At 38.5% G+C, this 22263-nt stretch overlaps 1 protein-coding gene across 1 annotated transcript in view; it reads left to right on the forward strand.

Annotated features, from left to right (window-relative positions):
- Positions 1 to 4663: 4663 nt before the first annotated feature.
- The window catches only part of LOC104695204 (nebulin related anchoring protein), a 47825-nt gene continuing 30225 nt past the window's right edge, over positions 4664 to 22263 (forward strand). Inside the window, exons 1-14 of the mRNA XM_019293956.3 lie at positions 4664 to 4929; positions 5197 to 5291; positions 6001 to 6088; positions 8303 to 8407; positions 8944 to 9048; positions 9734 to 9841; positions 10644 to 10748; positions 11297 to 11404; positions 12377 to 12481; positions 15255 to 15359; positions 17226 to 17342; positions 18719 to 18823; positions 19758 to 19865; positions 20572 to 20676. Of these exons, the coding sequence (XP_019149501.3) occupies positions 4858 to 4929; positions 5197 to 5291; positions 6001 to 6088; positions 8303 to 8407; positions 8944 to 9048; positions 9734 to 9841; positions 10644 to 10748; positions 11297 to 11404; positions 12377 to 12481; positions 15255 to 15359; positions 17226 to 17342; positions 18719 to 18823; positions 19758 to 19865; positions 20572 to 20676 (1431 nt within the window). The 5' untranslated portion in view covers positions 4664 to 4857. The remainder of the gene's footprint in view (positions 4930 to 5196; positions 5292 to 6000; positions 6089 to 8302; positions 8408 to 8943; positions 9049 to 9733; positions 9842 to 10643; positions 10749 to 11296; positions 11405 to 12376; positions 12482 to 15254; positions 15360 to 17225; positions 17343 to 18718; positions 18824 to 19757; positions 19866 to 20571; positions 20677 to 22263) is intronic.

The following is a 22263-nucleotide window of genomic DNA, read 5'->3' on the forward strand; positions in this document are numbered from 1 at the left end:
ATGGAAGTGTTTATCCATTGCCATCTCGCCAGCACAGCCAAATTAGCAGACCTAGCAACACCTTTGTTCTAAGGGTCATTGTATTGCTATCAAAGAAGTGGTCTGATAATGCTTGCCGATTTCCAAAAGTTTACTATTAGAATTGGTTATGGGGAATTTCTGACTCCAATAGTTGATGAAACTTCTGTTTCTGTGTTCTTTTCACGTTAGTTGCTGGCATTCACAAAGAGAAAATTTCATTCCTCAGTGTGCTGCAATGCCTTTTTAAAATAAATGTTAATTTTAATGCAGTATATGGTGCTAGACTTTTTTTCCAGAAAATCTTGCTTTTTTTTCAGTATGGAGTAAGGGAAAAATTAGAAGGATAGTTGAAGTAGAAGGAAGTATCTTGCTTCAGGGCATGGAGTGATTGCCACCTAGGAAGGGTCGGGAAGGAAAAACTTTCTCATGTAGAATATGGCACAGCCGGTTGAATGCGTTACTGGGCAGGGGGAAGAGCCAGCAATGTGATACCTATAGCATCACCATTCCTCTCCTTTGCCCTAGAGACTCCTCTCCTCCTTAAAAACATTAAAAATGAAGCCTTTGACTGGATATTTGCATTGGGGAAAATAAGTGTTTAACCACTGTAAGCAGCTGCAGGATGACGGTGGAGCGTGCCTTTGGGAAATTGAAAGGTGGATGACAGGTACAAACTATTCAGAGGCAAGCGAATAGTACCTGCCTGGAATAATAACTGTGTCCTGTGTTCTGCACAACATCTATGAAAACAAGGATGGGGTTTTGCTGAGACCTGGGAGGCAAGTGTGGGAATACTTTTAGGATGGAGGATTTGAGTGACTCACAAGGTGTTTGTTCCCTCCTAAATTGCATTATGAGATTTCTATATATTTTGCAAGAAAGGATGGATAGTTTTGATACGCTGGGGGAATATGGGGGCAGTTCAGTGTGATTTGGCACACCACAGCTTTAGGGAATTCTCTAGAATAATGCATCTGAGTCATCATGGTGCATGTGTTTTGGTGGGATTTCTCCATAGTCAGGCAAAGATGATCTGTTGCAGATGCCTTATTTTATGAATTTTAAACTTGGGTCTTCTTTATGTTTTGATACATGACAAATGGTCATATTTGGACACTGGTGGTCATGTGGGCTATGCTGTGCATGCTGTTCACGTTTTTCTTCAAGCTTTTAGCTTAAGTTGTAGCACATCCTCACCAGTCCTTTCTCTGCTCTATAATCTTCTTGGCCTCTTGGTTCTCTTTTCGATTTCTCTCTTACTTTATCTTGCTCTGTTAGAAACATTTGCAAAATCCCTACACTCTTAGGTTTTGCTAACACTGCCAACAAGGGGAAAGTGTAAGCATAAACCCTTTAATCATGAACTATAAACAGTTGTTGGTTGGTTTCCAAAGCAGCAAAAATGTAAAAAGCAACTATACAAGTTTAGAAGATTGTTCTTTACAGGTTTTTATTCACGTCTTGGGAGATTTTGATAAATCTTTTCCAGCTTTCTTTCAATATTTTTCTAAGCTGAATTTGCTACTATGCTAAGTTTGATTAGCATGGAGAGACTGCATGAGGAAAAAGGCCCTGAGCCCAGGTAACTAATTAACCACAGGGTTCACAGAAGGTGAACATAAACAAGGGTGGTATAGTGCTTGAAATTTTACAGGCAGCTTTTAACACTGGATAACACTCCCACTTTGTGTAGTGAACCAGCACCTTTGGGGTTTTTTTGCAAACAGAGGGAAGATAAGGTTGCCATAATTTGTGGTGTCTGGCTTCCTGCTCTTCATGTGTTTGGAAGGGCACAGCTGCAATTCAGGAGTAACAGAGGAGGTGACCCTGACTTGAATGTCTCTTTAGAGGTTACTTTGTGTGACTAATATGTGCTTCTTTTACAATCAGATTGAGGGTGCAGAGGTGCTCCACGTTTTCTAAGCAGTTAATGCAGTGAATATAAGGAGGCTGGAGAGGTAACAATGTTTCTTCCTACTAATTTGCACTTTCAAGGCACTGTCTCCTTGTACTTTACATGTAACCGCAGTACTTGTAAAACTTCTAAATTAAGGTTCTACTGTTAAGAAAAGCCTTTTAGGATTTTCATTGATATCAAAAGGGCTTTATGAGGCCTTACTAAAGGAGGAAAAAAGCCACAATGAGCTTTTAACTGAAGAGAAAATGTCTTGCTAAGATTTGTCAAGATAACAAACTTGCACTGGTTTTGTGATTTAATTCCTTGCATGATCAAAATGAAGTGCATGCTTTGTAATGAGACCATTCAATGTTTATTTTTCAATAAACTCCCTTTTCTGTTAGCAACTCATCTTTAATCCAGGGTGGTGAAGAACAGAACAGTTTTGGGGTCCTCAGAAACAGGGAAATTTTTAAGAGACTCCAGCAGAACTGGTGCACAGTGGATGTGAGGGAAGTAGTGTGGATGGGAATGGCAGTAGCTGTAGAGGACATTCTGTCTTACCACACTTCTCCTCTTGTACATGCCGTAACTTGGGAGAAGCAGGAGAACTTGGAATATGCATTTGCTGACTTCCAGCCAAGCTGGTAGTATCTGTCACTGTGAAAAGAGAAAAACAGGCTTTGTATATCTTGAAATGAAGTAGGATTTATCTGTAAAATAAAGGGCTTTATCTGTCAGAGGCTTTTTGGAAGGAGCTCATGGCCTCATTCCCTTCAGGGCCCTCTGTAAGCTCTCTGGGTGCACAGTGCATGTGGGCTGCATGAAGATCCATGCTGGAGTCCTGTCCAGATGGTCAGTGTTCAGGTGACTCCTGGATGAATTAGTCGTTCTGTAACTGCCAAGTCTTTATGTTTTTGTGTGGTTTGGGGTGTCCTGTTTCAGCACCTCTCCAAACTCATTTCAGAAGGGTCTTCAGCTATGCAGGGACAGGAGCAGGGACAGGAGCAGGGAGAGGAGCAGGTCACGCACCTTTATTCTTGCTGAAGTGTGAGACAAGGGCTCCAGCATGGATTCAGACAGCATGAAGACAACTAGGACTGTCTAGAAAATATACAACATGGTGACTCTTGGAGGAGACGAACACAAAGAGGTGGCAACTGGTAGTGTGCCAAGTGCTAAATAAGGAGGGGACAGCCTGGCCACTGTGACCCTAACAGAGGTCACTTGCATAAACAGAATGGCAGTCTGGAACAAGATGCAAGGCTGTGTGAGAGGGGAACTGGAAGCTTTCCAAATTAATTTGGTTCACAGGTGTGAGCGGGATAAATATTATTGTGATGTAACTTGGTCAACATAAATCGCTCTTGATCCCAAAAAAGAATAACATGAGGTAGCTCAGCAGTTATTTTAATACAAGAAATTATGTTCTGGGGACATTTTTAAAAAAATGAAAATGCATTTGTTTATATACTGATATTAGTTACTTTGAAAGGCTTCGAGTGTTTTCAGGACTTTGTGCCGCTGCTCTTCAGATTAGAGACTCTATTTTCAGCACACCAGTTGCTGACAGTACATTGTGCCAGTACATTGTCAGCATTCAGTAAAAGTAGCAATAATAAGTTAAGCAGAACTGTATATCTCAATAAAGAGATGAATAAGAGAGTCTCTTAGCATACCCAGAAGGCTTAGACAGAAATTATTTTGATGGAATTGTTTGCAATTTATAGAAAGGGAAAGTGCTTAGCAATATCCCAGGACTGCTGCAGGCACAGGAAGTGGGGCAGATGCATGGATGACTACAAAAACTTCTACTCAAATTGGGATAACTCTTAGCTGTGTCCCAGGGTTATGGAGTCCTGCAGCTGGAGGTATTATGATTAGGTGAGATGTAAATTTTAAATCCTGACCATTTGTAGCTGGTAGAATTTAATAACTTCTTTTGTTCAGAGCAGACTTCACAACCCTAAGATCTTGCTTGAATCCTAATATCAGACATAATAATTCCTTATCGTTTTTTGGTGAGGGAATTTTTATATTCTGATCTATTCCAGTCTACTCTTGGTTAACACTGTTAAATAGCTGGTTTGTTCATTGTATTCAAAAGTAAATGGTTCCTTTCTGAAGTTTTTCCTGTAGGAGATAGAAGTTTGGATTTGTACCCGTCATGTTTAGGACTCTTTGAGATAAGAGGCTCTGCCTGTTTCACAGTCCATCCTCCTACACCTGGAGATGGAGTGACAGGTGGATGAAACAGGAAGATATGAGAGATGAGTGTGCTCTGCTCTGCTGACCATAATATACAAGGCGAAACTGAGCTGGCACCGAGGGAAAAAATTAATGACTTGTCTGGGACAATGGCAGTGAACTTCTTCTACATCCACCCAAGGGCCAGGAAGCTTCAAACCCATCTCTGGCCTGTATCTCTGGTGGTACCTCCTTCTGCTATGAGGCTGCTCCTAAATACAATAGGAGCAATAGTCCTCCATGGGGTCACTTGTTTATCAGGGTGAGAAGAAACTATAGTAAATTGCTGCTGCTGTATGTACTTTTCTCTTCATCCTGGGCTTATGACAGCAAAACTGAAATACGAAATGATCGGGCTCTAACATTCACATGGACGTGATTAGTTTCTGTGAGTTCATTCTTCTATTTAGAGAAAGATATTGCTACCCTCCCTTCTGCACTGACACAGTTGCCAAAATAACCGCTCTTACTAACTGGCAGCTTTAAAAGCCAGCCTGCAGCTGACTTTGAAACAGAAGGTCAGCAAAGGGAGCAACAGACTTCAATTCAGAGCTTTAATGGGAGCCATTGACCACAGCAAAAGGCCTTGACTGGAGTGTCTAGAGTGTGCTTTGCACGGGCCAAAAAGTCACTTTCATACTCTTTGAACCTTTTGTATAAACCTATATATTTTTCACTCTGTGGATTTCAAGATGAATGTGCAGCCGTGTGCTAGATGTGGCTATGGGGTTTACCCTGCTGAGAAGATTAACTGTATAGATCAGGTCAGTTCTCTTTCTTTATCATTTTGGACTATAATAAATGTACAGATTGGCACTTCTAACACTGTGCAAATCTCTCCGTTCCAAAAGTTTTTTACTCATAACTGGGTTCAGAACTGAAAAGAATTAATAACACGTATCTATCTGAAGAAAAAAATCGCCAAATTCATTAAATGAATGGTAAGGATCAATACTGAGATTTTAAATTTAGCAGATTAATAATGAAATACAAATCATATCTGTTTGGTTTCTCTTTTGTGGCATTTCCAGACATGGCATAAAGCCTGTTTTCACTGTGAAGTATGCAAGATGATGTTAACAGTAAACAACTTTGTTAGCCATGAGAAAAAGCCTTACTGTCAAGCGTAAGTGTATTTCCTTTTCTTTCTTCCTTTCTTTTCTAAAGCAAAGGTTTAATTGACCTAGTCATTTTAATATAATAGAAGATCACCGTTTGGACTCAGCCTGTCCCACATGTGATGTGAAATTAGGTATTGTCAGTGCCTTCATGCATATCTTTGGATTTACATGAACCACAAATGATGGGAATCTCTTTTTAGCATGCATAAAGCTTCCTCATTTGGCCAGTGTGTTAAAAGATAACAAATTAAGGTCCATTTCAATATTGTAGGAAGAAATTAAAACCAACCACAAAATTCAGTGCTTTCCAAATCAGTGGTTAAGAGTTAAAAAGGTTGAGCTAATCATAAGGAAAATGTATAAAATGCAGATTTTGGAGTTGGTTTGTTCTAGGAAGTTTTTATTTTCTAATGATCAATTCCTGTCAAATTTGTCAGCAGAAAAAGGAGAGATGACAGTTGTTTTTTATTCTATTATTCTCTTTTGTTATTAGAAACACAGCATTGATATGACGATCATTAAAATTAATTTTGCTCTAGGCACCTACTCCATACAATAATAACTTGAATGTAATCTAAGATCTTTGTGTGAGTGGGGGAAAAGTTATGGATAGAGGGGTGGAGGCTGGTATTGTGTATTTGAGTGCTCAAAGAGAACCTTTCTGGTGGGGGGTCTGGTATCTTCCTAATATCCTTTATGCTTTCCCTTTTTTAGGCACAATCCAAAAAACAATGCATTCACAAGTGTATTTGACACACCAATAAATATGAATGCAAAAAAACTGTCGGAAGTGGTAAGTGAGGTAAGAAGCTTGAGGGTCAAATGTGTTTGTTCTGGATTTTGATAACATATTTATGTCTCTTACTTTGTAAGTATAAATATGGGCTTTTTACTTACCCTCCTGTGTTCTTTTAGATCAGTAAGATCTCAGCTGGGTTTGAATCATAATTTTTTTCAATGCGATTACTCACGTGAAAGAAAGCTTAAATCTGAATTTGCCTCTGCTCTCAGAAGGAAAAGTTGATTGGAGCTCCTCACTTGTATATCTGATAAGCTATACGGAAGCACAGGTCACCTAAACTGCCCAGAGCTGTGTAAACTTAGTGACTAAGGGGGTTTGCACAACCTTTGGAAGCAAGAACTGACTTGCTTTGTGATCTCATCGGAAACTGATATGAAACAACAGATAAATTTTATTAGGTGGGACACAGGCAAAAGTTCCCGTAAATACTTTGTCGAGCATTTCCGCCAACCCCGAGATGGGAAAACACCAGGTCTGGGGAGCTTAGCAGGGTTTTGCTGGGGGTGTTTTTTGGGGATGGAGGCACATCCACCCTGCAGGCGCTGCCGTGCCCCGGCCGGCCGCCAGGGGCGCTCAGGGCCCGCCGTCGTTCCCAGCGCCATCCCTGGATATCCCGCATTGTTTCCCTCCAGGCACCTCATTTTCAAACCTGCAGTTCTAAGAGTCTGGCGGAATAAAAAATACAGGAACGCCCAGTAATCGACGGCTATCGCATCTCCCTGCCTAATGCTGTTTTCTTGAATGTCACATCTTTCTATATTCTAAGATAGCTTTACCCATGTGAATATATTTCATAGGAAAAGCAATGTTTTGATGTGATTAGCCATCACTAAAATAAACAAAGAAAGTTGTATTTCTTAGAATATAGCTTTCTAAATTCATTCTGATGTCCTATATTAGCTGTACAAACTTGATGCACATGAATAGCCTTCATCAGACACTGTATCAATTATAATTTTGTACAGCATTCTTATGCCTCAGTTTTTGCAGTATCATGGGCTGTAACTGTTTAAGCAGTGACTATCACACTTAAAACTGTGTGTGACGGATCTGCTCAGGAATGAGTTTGGGATTACTGCAGGTTCTATTTCTGGTTTTAGGCAGTGATATGAGACTGATACTTCCAGTACATGTGAGTACACAAGCCAGACAAATTATAGCTCAAAGATCACTTTCCCTTGTTTTATACACCTAAAACACCTTCTGTCCTTTTCAATCACATAATAAGGTTCTGTTCCAGAGAGAAAATTGCTAGGGGTAGTAAGGAAGCTGATTCTGCAGTGCCTGCTTAAAGGGAGATAACTTCTGTAAAAATTTTGAGAGCAGGAAAGGTTTTTGCTAGTAAATGTATGAAATGATGATAACTTGGGAAAAGATTTCACTTGCTACTATGGAAGTTTGTTGGCATTTTCACATAGGTTATTTCTGATGCAGAAAATAGAATGTTTCTTCAATCCCAACATGATGTTCTCACATAGGTCTTGTGCTGAGACGTCAACTGGAATGCAGAGATAAAATTTAGGTCTCTCTCTACAGAATTTCTGTGTTATCAGGCAAATCATTCAGCTCTCAGCACCTCTGTGCTTAATTTATAAATGGGAATAATGGTACACGTGCTCAGTAACATTTCTGTCCAGTCAGTTTAAACTTTCTGCTCTGGGTTTTTACATCTGAAGAGTGAGTTGTATAACAGAGCTATGATTTCAGTTGGATTTCTACATGCTATCATGATAAAAGTAGCAGTAGGAAAATAATGACCCAGGGCTAAATATAGTAGTCATTTACATATTCACAGTGAGGGTATGATACATTGTGGACAGTGTGCAGGGAAATAGGAGAGTAGAATATTGTTCACTTGGTAATAGTTTTTTTTTGTCAAATGCTGCATTGACATGTCCTGCTTGAAACTTCTCAGGGATTTCAATTCTCATCGATTATTTCCCCCAAAAGTATTATCTAAAGATCAAATTATTCTTTCAGAATGTCATGCCAGGTTTCAGGTGTTGTATGCTGCTCCTTTACAGATGTGCAGCTCTATACTGGCAGAAATCTTAGGTAGAAGCTGGGTGTGGACTAGAAAGCAGAGTTTTGGGCTTAGGGCTAAATGCAATCATCACCTTGTTTGTCTCTCTTCTTATTCTTCTCCAAATGTGGGGTGTGTTAGTATGTATTAACAAACTATTAGAACGAGTTATTGTCTTTTTTTCTTTTTAGATAAAATATCGAGAAGCAAGTGAACAATTCAAATCGGTCTTTCAGTGGGATGAAAGGTCCAGAGAAATTGAAAGTGTCTATAAAGCCCAACAGCTGGCTACCCAGGTAAGAAATATCCCTTGAGTTTCCAAGCCAGTAGCCTGCAGGAGACCAAGGATTGGCCCTGGCAGTCCTGAATGTTAGGGGTTTAATCACAGCACTTCAATGCTAAAAAAAGCCTTTGCTTCTCCTTTGACTAAACTTTTCAAGGCAAAACAGCTCAATTATAGCTTAGGCTAGAAGAATCAGAATGTGAGGGAGGACGAGTGTGTCTACAGTCAGCTGTTGGGGCTGCTGCATGTACAGCCATACTCTGTGTCTTCTCTCTACTGGCACTGGAGCTTCACAGCAGGCGATCTGATTCCCAGGGGGTGTTATTTGAGTCGCACTCCAGGATCCTAGATCCTGTCATCTTGATGTCAGTTCTTGTTATACAAGTTCTGCCTTGGCATTCTGAAGGGATGTGGAATGTAGGCCTTGTGCTGCAGAGAGTGAATTTCACTTCCACAACACTGTGCTGTTTCCTTTTTTTCTGTCAGATCAGCTGTTCGAGTGTTAAAACAAGGGTGAAGGTAGCTAGTTATTTAGTTTTTGTTTTGTAGAATGCTTACTATGCTGCCTATGAGGAAGGAAAATCATGGTACCCAGGAACAATCCCAGATCCTGAAATGGTCAAGATAACACAGGCACAGAAGGCTCTGAGTGATGTAAGTGGACTGATGTTTGACTTTATTTTCATGGTCTATCATATTCTGAAGATGGACAAATGCATCAAAGTCGACCTTTGGTAAGATGTCACCTCCAGGCTTTGCAGGAAGAATATCTGGAGGGTTTGTCTGCACTCTGATCTTTGTTAAGATGTTGCCGAAGGTGAGACTGATGCGTTTATTTCTGTCAAAACAACACTTAGTCATGTAAGTGATTAAAGTCATGTAACGGTTCTATTGCCATCATACATTTATATATTTATGTAACTGAGAAGCCCTTCAACTGCTGACCAAACTGAGGTGATCTGATCTAGCAGGCAGTGCTCTCTCTCTCAGGAGAGCAGAACCCATGATGGTAAATGTGTCATATTTTCCACAGACCAGACTTTTCATTGACTGTATTTCCATGACTGGTCAAAATCACTTCTGAAATATGATCGACTGTCTGTGTCCATACAATGGGTTAGTGACCCAATCAACACAGGCAATTAACAGTGGGTAATTGATACGAATGAGAAATGTTTTCTGTTATACGGAGGAAATTGTTTTACCTAATCAACTTATAAGTTCTTTATTCTGTTATCTTTTAAATAAAGCGATACATACCTTTAGGAAGCAGGCATGAAAAGAGGAATCACATTAAACTACAGTGGGTTCTTCTGTAACACACATATTCATTTTCTAGTTTCAATATACAGAAGAATATGAGCCACGAAGAGGCAAAGGCAGCTTCCCTGCTATGATCACTCCAGGTTATGAGGTTGCCAAGAGAGCCACCCAACTAAGCAGCAATGTAAGTCACAGGGGTTTTTAATTATATTTTAGACTTCGGAATTTGGATAATCCTGGGTTCAGGCCACTCACTTGATATTTACTATGGTGACTATTTGTTGTACTGTTATAAAGTGAGAAAATTTTAACAGGATTCAGAAAACAGGATTAGTAAACTATTGGCCTGGGAAGACAATCATATGGGATATTTCCTGTGAAATGTAGCAACTTTTGCTGTAATTTATCACAACCTGGAAAAGATTGTGACTCACACTGAAATGTTAATTTAATTCATTACCTTTGCTTTAACATTATGGCTTTATTCATCTAATTATTTACATTTGATATTTTTCACTTTCTTATTTGAAATCAAATTAATTGAAATAAATTAATATACAAGCTGCTTTAAATTTATGCACAGAAAATTGCTTATTTATAAAAAGAACAACTCACATGAAAAAGATAGGTAAAAATAAACCCCATAAAAATTATTTTAAAGTATTGCATTGTTTTCTGCAAATACTATATGCGTTGTCATTGCAATATGATATTGGGACAGTAGTGACTATTCTCATGGTATTTTAATCAAATGTATGGCTCACATAAATCAAGTATCCTTTGAAAATTTGATTATCTGGGTCCATTTCTGTCTGCTTCTGGTATTCACTTTAAGGAAGTTGGGCCTTAAATGTATGGATAGCTTGACTGTACAGTGGAAAATGTCACAAATGCTGTTGCTCATTTTCTCTTGAAGCCTTCTGACAGGAAATATATTTCTGCTGCTTATTGTTTGTAATATGGATATGTATATTTTTCCTCTTCAGGTAGAATATAAGCGTGGACATGAAGAGAGAGTTTCAAAGTTCACCTCTGTTGTAGACACTCCGGATATACTTCATGCAAAGGCTGGAGCACAGCTTGCCAGTGATGTAAGTGAAACAAAATAGATTGACCTGTTTTTGGCTCTGCAAGTGGTTCTTAGGGTATTTATAAATCACTTTAAAATATGAACACAAAGAAAAGTGAAAAATTAAAGTTCTAAAGGCAGATTCATTTAGTCATTAAGTGTTTAATACTTCAGTTACTGAGCCCATGTTCAGTTCGAGGCCATTTTAGGCTGTCAGAACTGAAGGTAGAGACCCATTCTGTTCCATACCCAGCAAGTGGGTGCCATGCAAAATCAGGAAAGAAGCTGCCTGACCCTCATAAATAGAGCAGGCATCTTGCAGACACCTTCAGTATTTTCTTTAAACAACTGTTTTCATCCTACACCCTGAAGGAGACAAAGGGGCCTTGCAGAAGATGTGTGATAGCATAGCTAAAGACCAAATTGCAAAGATTCAGACTTCATGGTTCATCTTCCTTTTGGCACATGACAGCCATTGAACGCCTGACTTTGCTACTTTAGGGATTGATTATGTGTGCAATCAAGATACATTTGATCTCATTGCTCCCAAACTGTCTTGAAATTTTACAGTTGAAATACACAGAAGACTTTGAAGAACGGAAGGGAAAAGGAAGCTTTCCTGCTATGATCACTCCAGCTTATCAAATAGCCAAGAGAGCCAATGAATTAGCCAGTGATGTAAGTGTTCAAAGCAAGGTCTATTTTGGTAATGAAAATATTAAATTGTCACACAAATTTTGAATGAAAACATTTACTGGCAGAAATTCCGTGAGCATGACATACTGACCTTTATTGCCTTTCTTTCCTTTCCAAACACAACAAAATAACAACACCCCTGTACTCTTTAATAAGCACCATAAAAGGACATTAGTATTGCTTCAAAATATACAATTAATTGTCCTTTGTTATTGGAAACTGAAAGAAAAGCTCTTTTTGTTGTAGAAGAGAACATATGGAAGAACATAAACTCAATGGAAGTCAATTTAAGACACTATTAAGAGTCATTGAGGAAAATAAGAGATCTGTAATTTTGAAGGCAAAAGCAGTTGACTCTAAAACAATTACATGTTTTTGTTTGCCTTTGATCTGTGGAAAACCCTTCACTTTTGTCAGCAAACACACATGGTGATTAAAGGGCAGCATCAGGTTACAGGCATTGTTTTGACTTTAGCAAATGTAGTGCAAATCTTGGTCTAAACTTGAAGGCTGATTGCCTAAAATTCCCTTTATCACTGGGGAGATCAGCGTCTTTCAGAAACAAACCCATTTATTGATGGGGTTCAGGTGACCCTGTGGTAAAAAAGTGCTCTGTGGTAACCACGAATTTGAATTACAATCAGTTTTATTTTTTTAAACTGCTGGAGCATCAGGGATTAGCCACTGTCAAGCAGGTGGTGCTGAACACACTGACGTAATGGTTTGGGTTAAAATGGCAAGTGCCGTGTTCCTGGTGCATTATTAAAAAGTACACCACTGGCTCTGTTTTTACATCTTCAAGTGGCATATTTGACTTGTGCAGGTTGGTGGCAATGGGAATTTTGACAATCCTTTATTGACAACATGTGCATGTCATTGGTTGCTATTTATTGTGCAGCATCTGTGTACCAGACTAAACTCACCCGGATTATTTGTTTCCTTTTTTCCTGTTAGGTAAAGTATCATCAAAGATACGAAAAAGAGATCAAGGGAAAAGCCAGCCATACAGCTGGAACAGATGTTGCTTTTGCAAGAGAGAACGTAGATCAGTATGGACAGGTATGCAACATCCAAGTGATAGCCCTGCTGATGTTGATCATTACTACAGCTGATTGCTCAAGGCTTTAGAAACTGGTGACACCTATTTTCACTTTGTTTTCCTGTGTGAGAAAACAAGGTCTCAAGGGAAAGGATGGCGTGCAAACAGCACAGTGCTCCTAATGTGTAACGTGTCTGGCATTGGCACTTAAAGGTGTGACAACAAGGTGTCTGCACTGTCACTGCATGACCCTTATGGTAGGGCCATTCCTAAAGGTGAACACTGACCTTGGCAAATTCTGTCTGGGTGCATGTATGCATTCTACATTTCTGTTATGGTGTTGTAAGGTATCACACTGGAATGTGTTCTCTTGAGAAAATGTTCCCATTCCATGAATAAGGAAAAAAGCGAAAGGGTTGTGAAATGGTAGAAAGTTGGCAGATAGTTAGGTGTCCTTTCTCTGCTGGTATTTTTACAAATCTTAGGAGCTTTGCAGCTCTAAATATGTGAGAACAGCACTGAATCTCTTAGGTACACAATCTCTTAGATTTCAGCTCTCCTACAAAAGGGGTATTATAAGCCTGACAAGCTGTAGTTCTGTATTTGTGCAACCAAATAGGCTTTAGTTCTGTTTTGGTCGGTGGCATTCATTTTGCTTATGTTTCGTTTTCAAGGGAATACAGTTGGTTTTGTGGTCTCCCAAAATGCACCCAAAGTTCTATTCCAATTAAGTTAAGGAAATAGCACAGCTAAATAGAACTGAATGCAGCTGAAGGGAATTTGAAAGGAATTGAATAGTGTTCTTGTATAAAGAAAACGATATGGTTAATCTTGGGGGCTTTTGTCCTGCTCCTCAGTAGGTCCATATACTTTGGAGAAATGGAGGAACAGGGACTGCAGTTTCCTAAAACCTTTGGTATTTTACATTTCTTCACTTCGTCTGTCCAAATCTACATCTAGTATTCTGTGGAAAAGCAAACCATCCTTGAAGAATATAAGTTTAGAATTGTAGCAATGAAGCCTTCAATTAGTTTCTGTCTTTTTAACTGCTACAAGTTTTAATAGGAATAAACAAATAAAATGAATTTGAAAAAGCACTAATTACATTTCCAAGCATTAGAATGCTTCTGTTTTAGAATTAACTTAAGTTTTTTTTCTTTGAAAGTATGTTTGAAACTTCAGTCACAGACTTCAAATTCAATTTGAGTTTTAATCTTTATAGATTGGATACTGATATCATTAGTCAAATAACACAGAGTTGCTGAAATTAATGGATCTTTCTGAGTAAATTGTGACTTAACATGGGTAAAGGGATTAAATTTCTGACTGTTGAGATCATCAACAGTGAGTTGAGCGTGCATCATATATATATATAGGTATACATATATACATATATAGATATACATATATATACGCATATTTATATATAAAACATGAGACAATTTAAGAAATCTGACTGTAAAATTCCTGTGCTGAACACCTGTTTTGTTCATGGTTAAAAACCTCAAGAGAGGCTAAAATAGTTTTCTGAAACTTTTAATATACGCACAACATTAGAAATTATATTAAAATGCATTTAAGAAAGTTAGAAGCAAAAGAACAGGTTGGTCTGGAGAATTCAGACTCATTAATGGTATTTTAAGAAACTAACTCAGCTGATTAATCAAACATATTTTTTCTTTCCTATGCTTGTTTAATGCCATTGTAACTATGGCATCATATTGTTCACAAACTTACAGTGTGACCTATTTACCATGTGACACTGGTGGTACACAAGAAGACCTGCAATGGATGGTTTTGCCTTGAGAACACACAAAAGAGATATCCCAGATATTTGTAGTCCTTCCTATCTGTGCTATCCATGGCATTCTTGACATGCATTCTATTCATGGCACCTTCTATTTTCACTCAAACTGCCTCTTTACTAGGGAGGATTTACAAAGTACTGCAGAGAAGACACATTACACTATGTCTCACTTGTTTTTATCCTTGTTTGTACACCATATTCTCTCCAGATCTCGCCATAGATGTCTTTGGATGATTATTGTGCATTACCATTTAAAGAAAAAGCTCCAGTGTTTTGCTGTTAAACTATCAAAATGGCTTTCAGATTGTCAAATATTTACACGTAAACTTATCTATAGATAGACTTAAGGGAGTTACTTCCACAACAATTGGGCTTTTTTTAATCAGGAAAATGGAATTTTGTGATTTTGTTCACTAGGGAGTTTGCCATTTTGATATCTAGGTATTTCTGCTTCATTTATTAATCCGTCTTCAAAATACATCACTGCACAAGAGAAGTATTATTTCTGGTCAATTATGGTGTGAAAAATGACCATGGGAAAGATCAAGCAGCTTCTGTAACACCACAGTGGAAGGCTGATCCTATGTTAAACTTGTTTAGCCTTAAGCAAGTCTCCTGGCTACCCAAACCATAAGCTATTTTTATAATATTCCAGGGAAACGTGTATTGATAACGAGAGAGGCAAGCAGATATCATCTCTGTAAGAAATGGGGTGAGATCTGAAGACTGTATATCATTGCACACTTGAGTGCTATCTTGACCACAGCTAATAGCTATCTAAATTTCTCTTGGAGCACAGGCAGTTTCACAGGCATAGGTAATTTAACAGCTCAATTTATTCTTATATTTTGGTCTTTTTTTTCATTTAAAAAAAAATTCGTAGAAGTCATGAACCTTCCTACTAACAAGGACTGTGGGGCTTTGTAAAATATCCCATGGCCCCATCTGCTCATGTGTGATGAGTAAACACTCTGAATTTTCTTCAGGGATATATGGACGAGTTTGAGGAACGCAGAGGGAAAGGAAGCTTTCCTGCTATGATCACTCCAGCTTATCAAAATGCCAAGAAAGCAAATGAATTGGCAAGTGATGTAAGTATGAAACCTGAATCAATACAATTCATAAACAATTGAAAACAGCAGTTTGTCAGAGCAGTGCCTGGGAGGAGAATGCTAAAATTGCACTTGAGAAGTAAACAAAAGTGACATTTTTCTGCATTGCTGGGAACTGGATGGCTCAGGGGATTAATAATATCCATTAATAGAAGGGGGCACAGCTCCAACTTACATGAGGGAGGAGATGGATGTAGCAACTAATGGGGATCCCTACTGTTAGGTTAACCCTCCTGGCAAATCTGCACCTGTATTATTAATGAAACCTTCAACTGCCTTAATCATCCTGTGGACTACTGTGGTATTCCCAGTAGTGCATAAATGGAGGATGAATGAACTGTACTGGTTTTGATATTTTGATGTATCATGCCTCTAGCACAAAGCCAGTCATATGGAGGAAAAGAAACATAGAGTATGACACAGTCACTTTACAAAAGTGGGCTTATTTCTGGATTGGGATTTTTGGGTTTGGTAAACGAAAGAATTGACAAAGAGGTGGTGGTGTGTGATTCCTGCATCCAGCCCATCCATTAAAGAGCCCCACTCCTATTTGAGGAGGCCACTTCTGGCAGTGACAAGAAGTAGGTCAGTCTGTGGGTCAGTACCCTGTGGCTGCTCTGAAGGGTTCCTGTGAGTGACAACCTTTGTAGTGTGGACACTTGTCCCCGACAGGGCTATCTGAGCTGATGAGCTCAGTCTGTCTTCTGGGGAGCTAACAGATGGTTGAGTCTTTCAGCTTGTATTAGCCTGAACTAGACATGAGCGGTAAACTGGAGTGAAAGGATCAGTCATGTTCTGTTACCTGAGCTTATCACAGAGAATATAAAAAACCTCAAATCCTCTCTGATCAATCCCACTTTGATGACAAACTCAGTGATCCCCTGTTTAAACATGAAATATTTAACCTTTCCAGACAAAGATCACAGTTTCATGGGTTTTGAAAGCTAATGGTCAGTAGTTTCCTTATTAATTTATAATACATAAAGAAGAGGATTAGTTCATGGCAGTATCATTTGCACACTTCAGTACTTACCAACCTGCCTTATAGTTTTAAATTCTGAGGAACTGTGTGTAGATTTGGAAAATAAAAAAAACCAAACATTTTGCATTTCACTTCATGTAAAATAATTTATTTTGCACATTATGTTAGTGGTCTTTGAACACATATAAAACGAGCAGTTCTTGGATGCAAGATATATTGAAACATATTCCCAACAGGGGTTTTGCTGGACAAAGTTTGGCACAAGGCCAGTATGAGTATTATCTCTCTTTGCCCATCCAAGCCCAATTTATGTCAATAACCTAATGTCTAAATTAAATGTAGAAACTCCTTATTTCAATCTTGCTTTGGTAGAGAAATATAATTCCTTCAAACACCCTGAAAGTACAAAAAGATACAACTTTTAAAAAAAGCTAGTTTCTACAAAAGGAAAAGTTTACAGTGATGACTAGATATATAGATGACTATCTGTAATTTTCTGACTAAAATTAAAGTACTGAGGATTAACTTCAGTAATAGAAGAGCACACAAGCTCCAAGCAGTCACCAGCCAAGAATCTGCTAGTAATCTGCTCAAGCTATGAACAACAACCAGTGCTGTTCCATGTACGTCAAAAATGGATTAAAAAATGCTGTCTGGTTAAATGTCTTGAGAGGGACTGTGAAGGGCTAAGGGGCTATATTTGGGTTATTCAAGGAAGTAAATACAGTGTTTCAACTTGGCAAGTTCCATTTACCTATCAAAACAAGCCCAGGGAAGATATTATCCTGACTCATGAAGCCAGTCTAAATAGTAGTGATGAAAAGGTGCACATCTATTTTATAATTCTCCCTACTTTTTTTCAGATAAAATACAAGAAAGATCTTTCCAAGATGAAAGGTGCAGCTCACTTTCACTCCCTAACAGCTGAAGACAACTTGGTCCTTAAACAAGCCCAAAGTGTTAACAAGCTTGTCAGCGAGGTAAGGGCTTGAATCGATCTCTTAACAAGTTTGGGAGCAGCTCATACAAACATTTTTGTTTGATGAGTAAGGACTGCAAGTGAAAAAAAGATGTTGTTCTTACTGCATTGTACATAACAAAAATCATCTGTGTGTAGCACAGCAACTGGAGAGAAAAGATCAAGAACACATCTTCAGGTGCTGTGTTCTGGCCCTTCCAATCATCTGTATGAAAGTGTGGGAAATTAACCCCAGGAGAATGATTCTAGTTCTGGCCACATGAAGAACAGAAATCTGGAAAAAATCCACCCCAAACCTGAACTGTGCTTTTAATATGATATTAAGGAATAATCACAAATCACAAAAAAATGAATTGGGTCTGTACCTTAGAATGTCTCAAAGGTTATTCTAATAATGAAAAAATAACATGAACAGAGCCAAAATTTATGCCATTCTGATTATGCAGATTTCTGTTTTCTTCCATCATGTGAAAGACTATGAGTCACTAATAATTGATTCTTTTTCTGCTTGGCAAGGGAAGATTTTTAGAGAATTCTCAGTAGATTCTGAATTATTAATTTATTTATAGTGTCATATCAGCTATAAAACTATTAATAAATGTGAGTTTCTAGAACTTCCCCATGGCAGTTTAAAAACTTATACTCTTGAGATGTCAAAGTATAAAACCTTCAATAATGAAAAACCCCTGGAAGTAGGGCTGGAAGGGGCCTCCTGGGCCAACGATTCCTGGCTCCTGCTGGTTCGACACAGCATCATATAATCCTCCTATTCCAGTTTCTAGCCTATATTTATTCCTGTCCACTTTATTGCCACTGTGTTTTGTGCTAGTGTTGCCCTTTAGTTTAAAAAGTTCTTCTCCCTGCATGGTTACTTTTTTGAGAGGTTTACAAATCTATCATTTTCTTGTCTCTGCCTTTGATTTCCTCGACTAAGCAAGCTGAGTTCTTCTCCTCTCTCAGTCTTTTACTGCAGCTGTTACAGGCTGAGTACATGTTCCTTAAACAGGAATGACTGTAAGAGTACAAAAGCTCTTGCTGAGGCCTTGCTGGAACCTGGTACATGGCACATTTGTGCATGTTCATTTGTTCCACACTGACCTTAGAATTCCTTTGTATATCATTGTTTTTGTTAATAATTTTCCTCCTGTCACTGTCTCATATACTTTGCAGAGGATGAAATTGTGTTTCTTTTGCCTGTAAAATGAGAGATGAGCATCTGAAAATTCTCTTCATATTAATTTTCATCATATGCCATCTGATGAAAACCACATATCAAAATCTCTGAACAGTGGGTCTGCCTAATAAAAACTGTGTGCAGGAACTTGATACAGCAGATTAAAGTTTTACCATGGCTTCCCATTGTGCATTTTTTGTCAGGTGGAGTACAAGAAGGATCTTGGAAACAACAAAAGCTACAGCATGAACTACTGTGATACTCCACAATTCAAGAATGTGAGCAAGATCTCAAAATTCACCAGTGATGTAAGTTTTCAGTACCTCGAGTGTGGCTCGCTTGCCCTGGTAGCTGCTGGGATCACAGGTCAACTGTGTATGTGTGTGTCAGATAAATGTGTGCTGGAAATGTGATTATAACTGATTTTAGCCTGTGTCTGTACAACACCTATCCTAGTGTGTCCTGATATATAGCTGGGGCTCATTTTATATAGGATTATGAAAAGAACTATTATGGTATTTGGAAGAGAGCTTACTTACCATGGACTGCTTATCTAGAGAAGTAGCAGTTAGTTGTTACTGTTGTCTGCCATAATTATTACTTATTTCATTGTGCATGTTCATTTCCTGACTGGACAGTTAGGCAGAAGATACCTCACCAGAATTCATGCCAGAGAGGAACATAATTCTTGTGTGAAAATCATCAGTGTTAATAATTATACCACTTGCATCTCATGAAATATAATTTTGTTTCATACTGCCTCTTACCATTCTCTGAAATCCCAGAGGAGTAAATATTTTGCCATACAGTTGAGATGGTAGAATGATCAACTTTTCTTGTCAAATCCCTCACTCTGGGATTGGTGAAAGATGCACCAAAACAATCCAATTTTGTTCATTTCTTAGTGTACAAATATTGTCTCCCTGGAACTTTGTTCTAGGGTTTGTTTCTGATAAAACACAGATGTATCTTCATTGTAGGGCATTCAGGTGATATAAAGAGCAAGTAAATGATATCTTGTAGAACAAGAAACTCATGGAGGGTTTTAGCTTTTATTTTTTAAAGTACCAAGGTTGTTTTGGACTAATGAATTCCTGTATTGGAGTAACACTAGTAGACCACAGCTGTAACAATTTATCTCCCTGCTGTAAAATATGGAAACTCTGAAAAGCTGAAACTCTTCAGTAGAAAAGTTGAATATATTTTTCTCAGAGTATTTATATCTTTTTTTTTTTTGTACAGCTTAAGTACAAAGAAACCTACCAGAATGAAATGAAGGGTCACTATGTGGGTATGGGCATGGACAAAAGGATGCTCCATGCCATGAAAGTTGGCAGTTTGGCAAGCAATGTGAGTCCCTTTTAATCACTCTTTTATGGTTGTTGCCTACTTGTCTTTCAGTTTTTCTAGAATTAAGTTGATAGAAAACTTTAGATCATACTGTACTGGGGATCTGACAGATAGGTATGTTGAGAAGAAGGGAAATTCTGGAAACCCTTTTGTACTCTTTTATAGCTTACTGTGTGGAAGAAGTTAAAATAAGAAATTTCAGTGATCTGGCAACATACTGAGATCCTTCAGTTTTCTTTGACATCAGTAGGATGCTGAAGGTTGTTTGCCACCACCCCCAGGGTCAGACCTTTGCTGGAAAAAACAGTCTTTAATGAAGATTTCCAATCTGCATTCCAATTTAATTTACTGGGTTAGTCAAGAAGCTATTTCATTACATACCATTCCTTCAAGTACATTATTTACAAATCTGTAAGAAGCTTGAGAACTAAGCAGAAAGATAAAAGAGATGTGTCATAGGTGGAAGTTAAGTTAATGCTCCCACTGTTGGCATTGGATTAATTGAGAAGCTGAAAAAGAATCAATTAGTGGCTAAACTATGCAAATAATTTCATTTTCTTTGTCACTCATGACATTGAACTTACTTTGTTTCTTGCATTTAATATTAATATTATTGTTTCTCCTTTCCTCTTGACTGATAATTATTCAAACAAATGACAGGTGAAAAAAAAAGGAATGATTTTTTTTTGTTCTCCTTGTGTTTCAGATAGCCTATAAGTCTGATTACAAACACGATGGTGTTGACTACAATTACCCAGCTACTCTCACTCCTTCATACCAGACAACAAGAAAGCTGGTCCCTTTGAAAGATGTAAATAATTTTATGTTGGTTTTTTTTCCCCCTATGATTTGCATAGCCCATCATCTCACTGTAGGAGAGATTGTGATAGATTGCATGTGTCAAATGATGATTTAATTATAGGAGCAAACAGCCAGTGCCAAAAAAGTTAAAGCAAAAAAGTGCAGTGTCAAGAGGTCAGAGCAGTAGAAAGAGGTGCCATGTCCTGTTGGCTTCAGTTCAGCATAGATTGTAGAGTGATGTGAAATCAGTGACTTCTGCCCTATCCCAGCTCTGTGCTGTAAAAGTCTCACCATCCTGGGGCAGCTTCAACAGCAGCATCAAGCACTGAAGGCACTGAAAGGACAGGGAGACTAAAACAGCCCTCTCATCCTTGGTGAAATCCCTGAGGATTGGTGCTGCCCTTTGAAGGGGAACTGATTGGTCACATAACCTTCCTCCAGCCTGTGGTCCATGCCAAAGGGCTGCCCTCTGTGCCTGGGCTTGAGTTACTGATGGAGCAATGTCAGGAGGTTTGTGTACTGCTGTGGGTATGTGTCCTTCAGATAAATGAAGGATGACAGACTGTACAGCTGACTATACTTTCACCTCCCACAGACATTAAAAACTGATCTCATCTACCACTGGCAGCTTAACCTGTGCCTTAGTTAGGAGCACAGTCACCAGGCATGGCTTATAAAATCGACAGGGAGAGAGCAGCAGCTCTGCAGGGCATTTCTGACTACCTAAGGTGTATATACCCTGCCTTTACATTGGAGTTACAGTAAACCAGGAGCAACATGCCTTAGAGAGGTCATTAACATTATGTGAGATTTATCTGGGGCTAAACACCTTTTCCAAAAAAAAGATGGTAGCATGAAGAGCTAGAATTGAGAACCCTGATGTTTTTGAGGAAGTATTGGATATACTTCAACTCTAAGATGAACTATTGCCTCTACAGCAGTAATGTCAGCTTTGCCTTTGTAAAAGCTGAAACCAGTAAAATTCAGTGTTTGATTGCTTACAGTGTGAGAGAGCTGTGTTTTTAAAGAGTAATGTAAAAAACATTTCAGCAATTCCAGTGACTCTACAATTCATAGGGTTTGAAACACACAATTCCACTGGCCACGGAGACTCAGATGCACCAGTCCTGATCTGGGATTTTGAATTAGTCCCAGGACTTGTCTGCTCCCAAACAACACGCTTACTCTGAACTCTTTTAGGAGTACAACTCTCTCATACACTAAGCAATCACAAGTAGCAATAAATACACAATTTCAGTTAAAAAGAAAGGATCTCCTTCCATGGCATTAAAATTCTCTCTGTCTCTGAGGAAGCAAATACACTGTTTTAAATACCTTGATCACTTTGGACCTTTGAGATAATTCAGGCCTTTTTTCCTAGCTTTTGTTATTCTGGCAGAATGAGCAAGTTTATGTGAGGATACCTGAGATAAGAAGGTTTGCACTGAAATTGTTTCAGTAACTCAAAGTCTCTAGAAATATGCTCCACTTTACTGGCAAGGAGGTTCTTAAGAAAATAGTTTTAAGCAATGTGATTTGCAATGTTTGCAAAATGATGATTATTAATGGTGAATATTAATGAGGGCCTACAAAATCA

Source organism: Corvus cornix, chromosome 6 (genome assembly GCF_000738735.6).
Source record: "Corvus cornix cornix isolate S_Up_H32 chromosome 6, ASM73873v5, whole genome shotgun sequence".
NCBI lineage: Eukaryota > Metazoa > Chordata > Aves > Passeriformes > Corvidae > Corvus > Corvus cornix.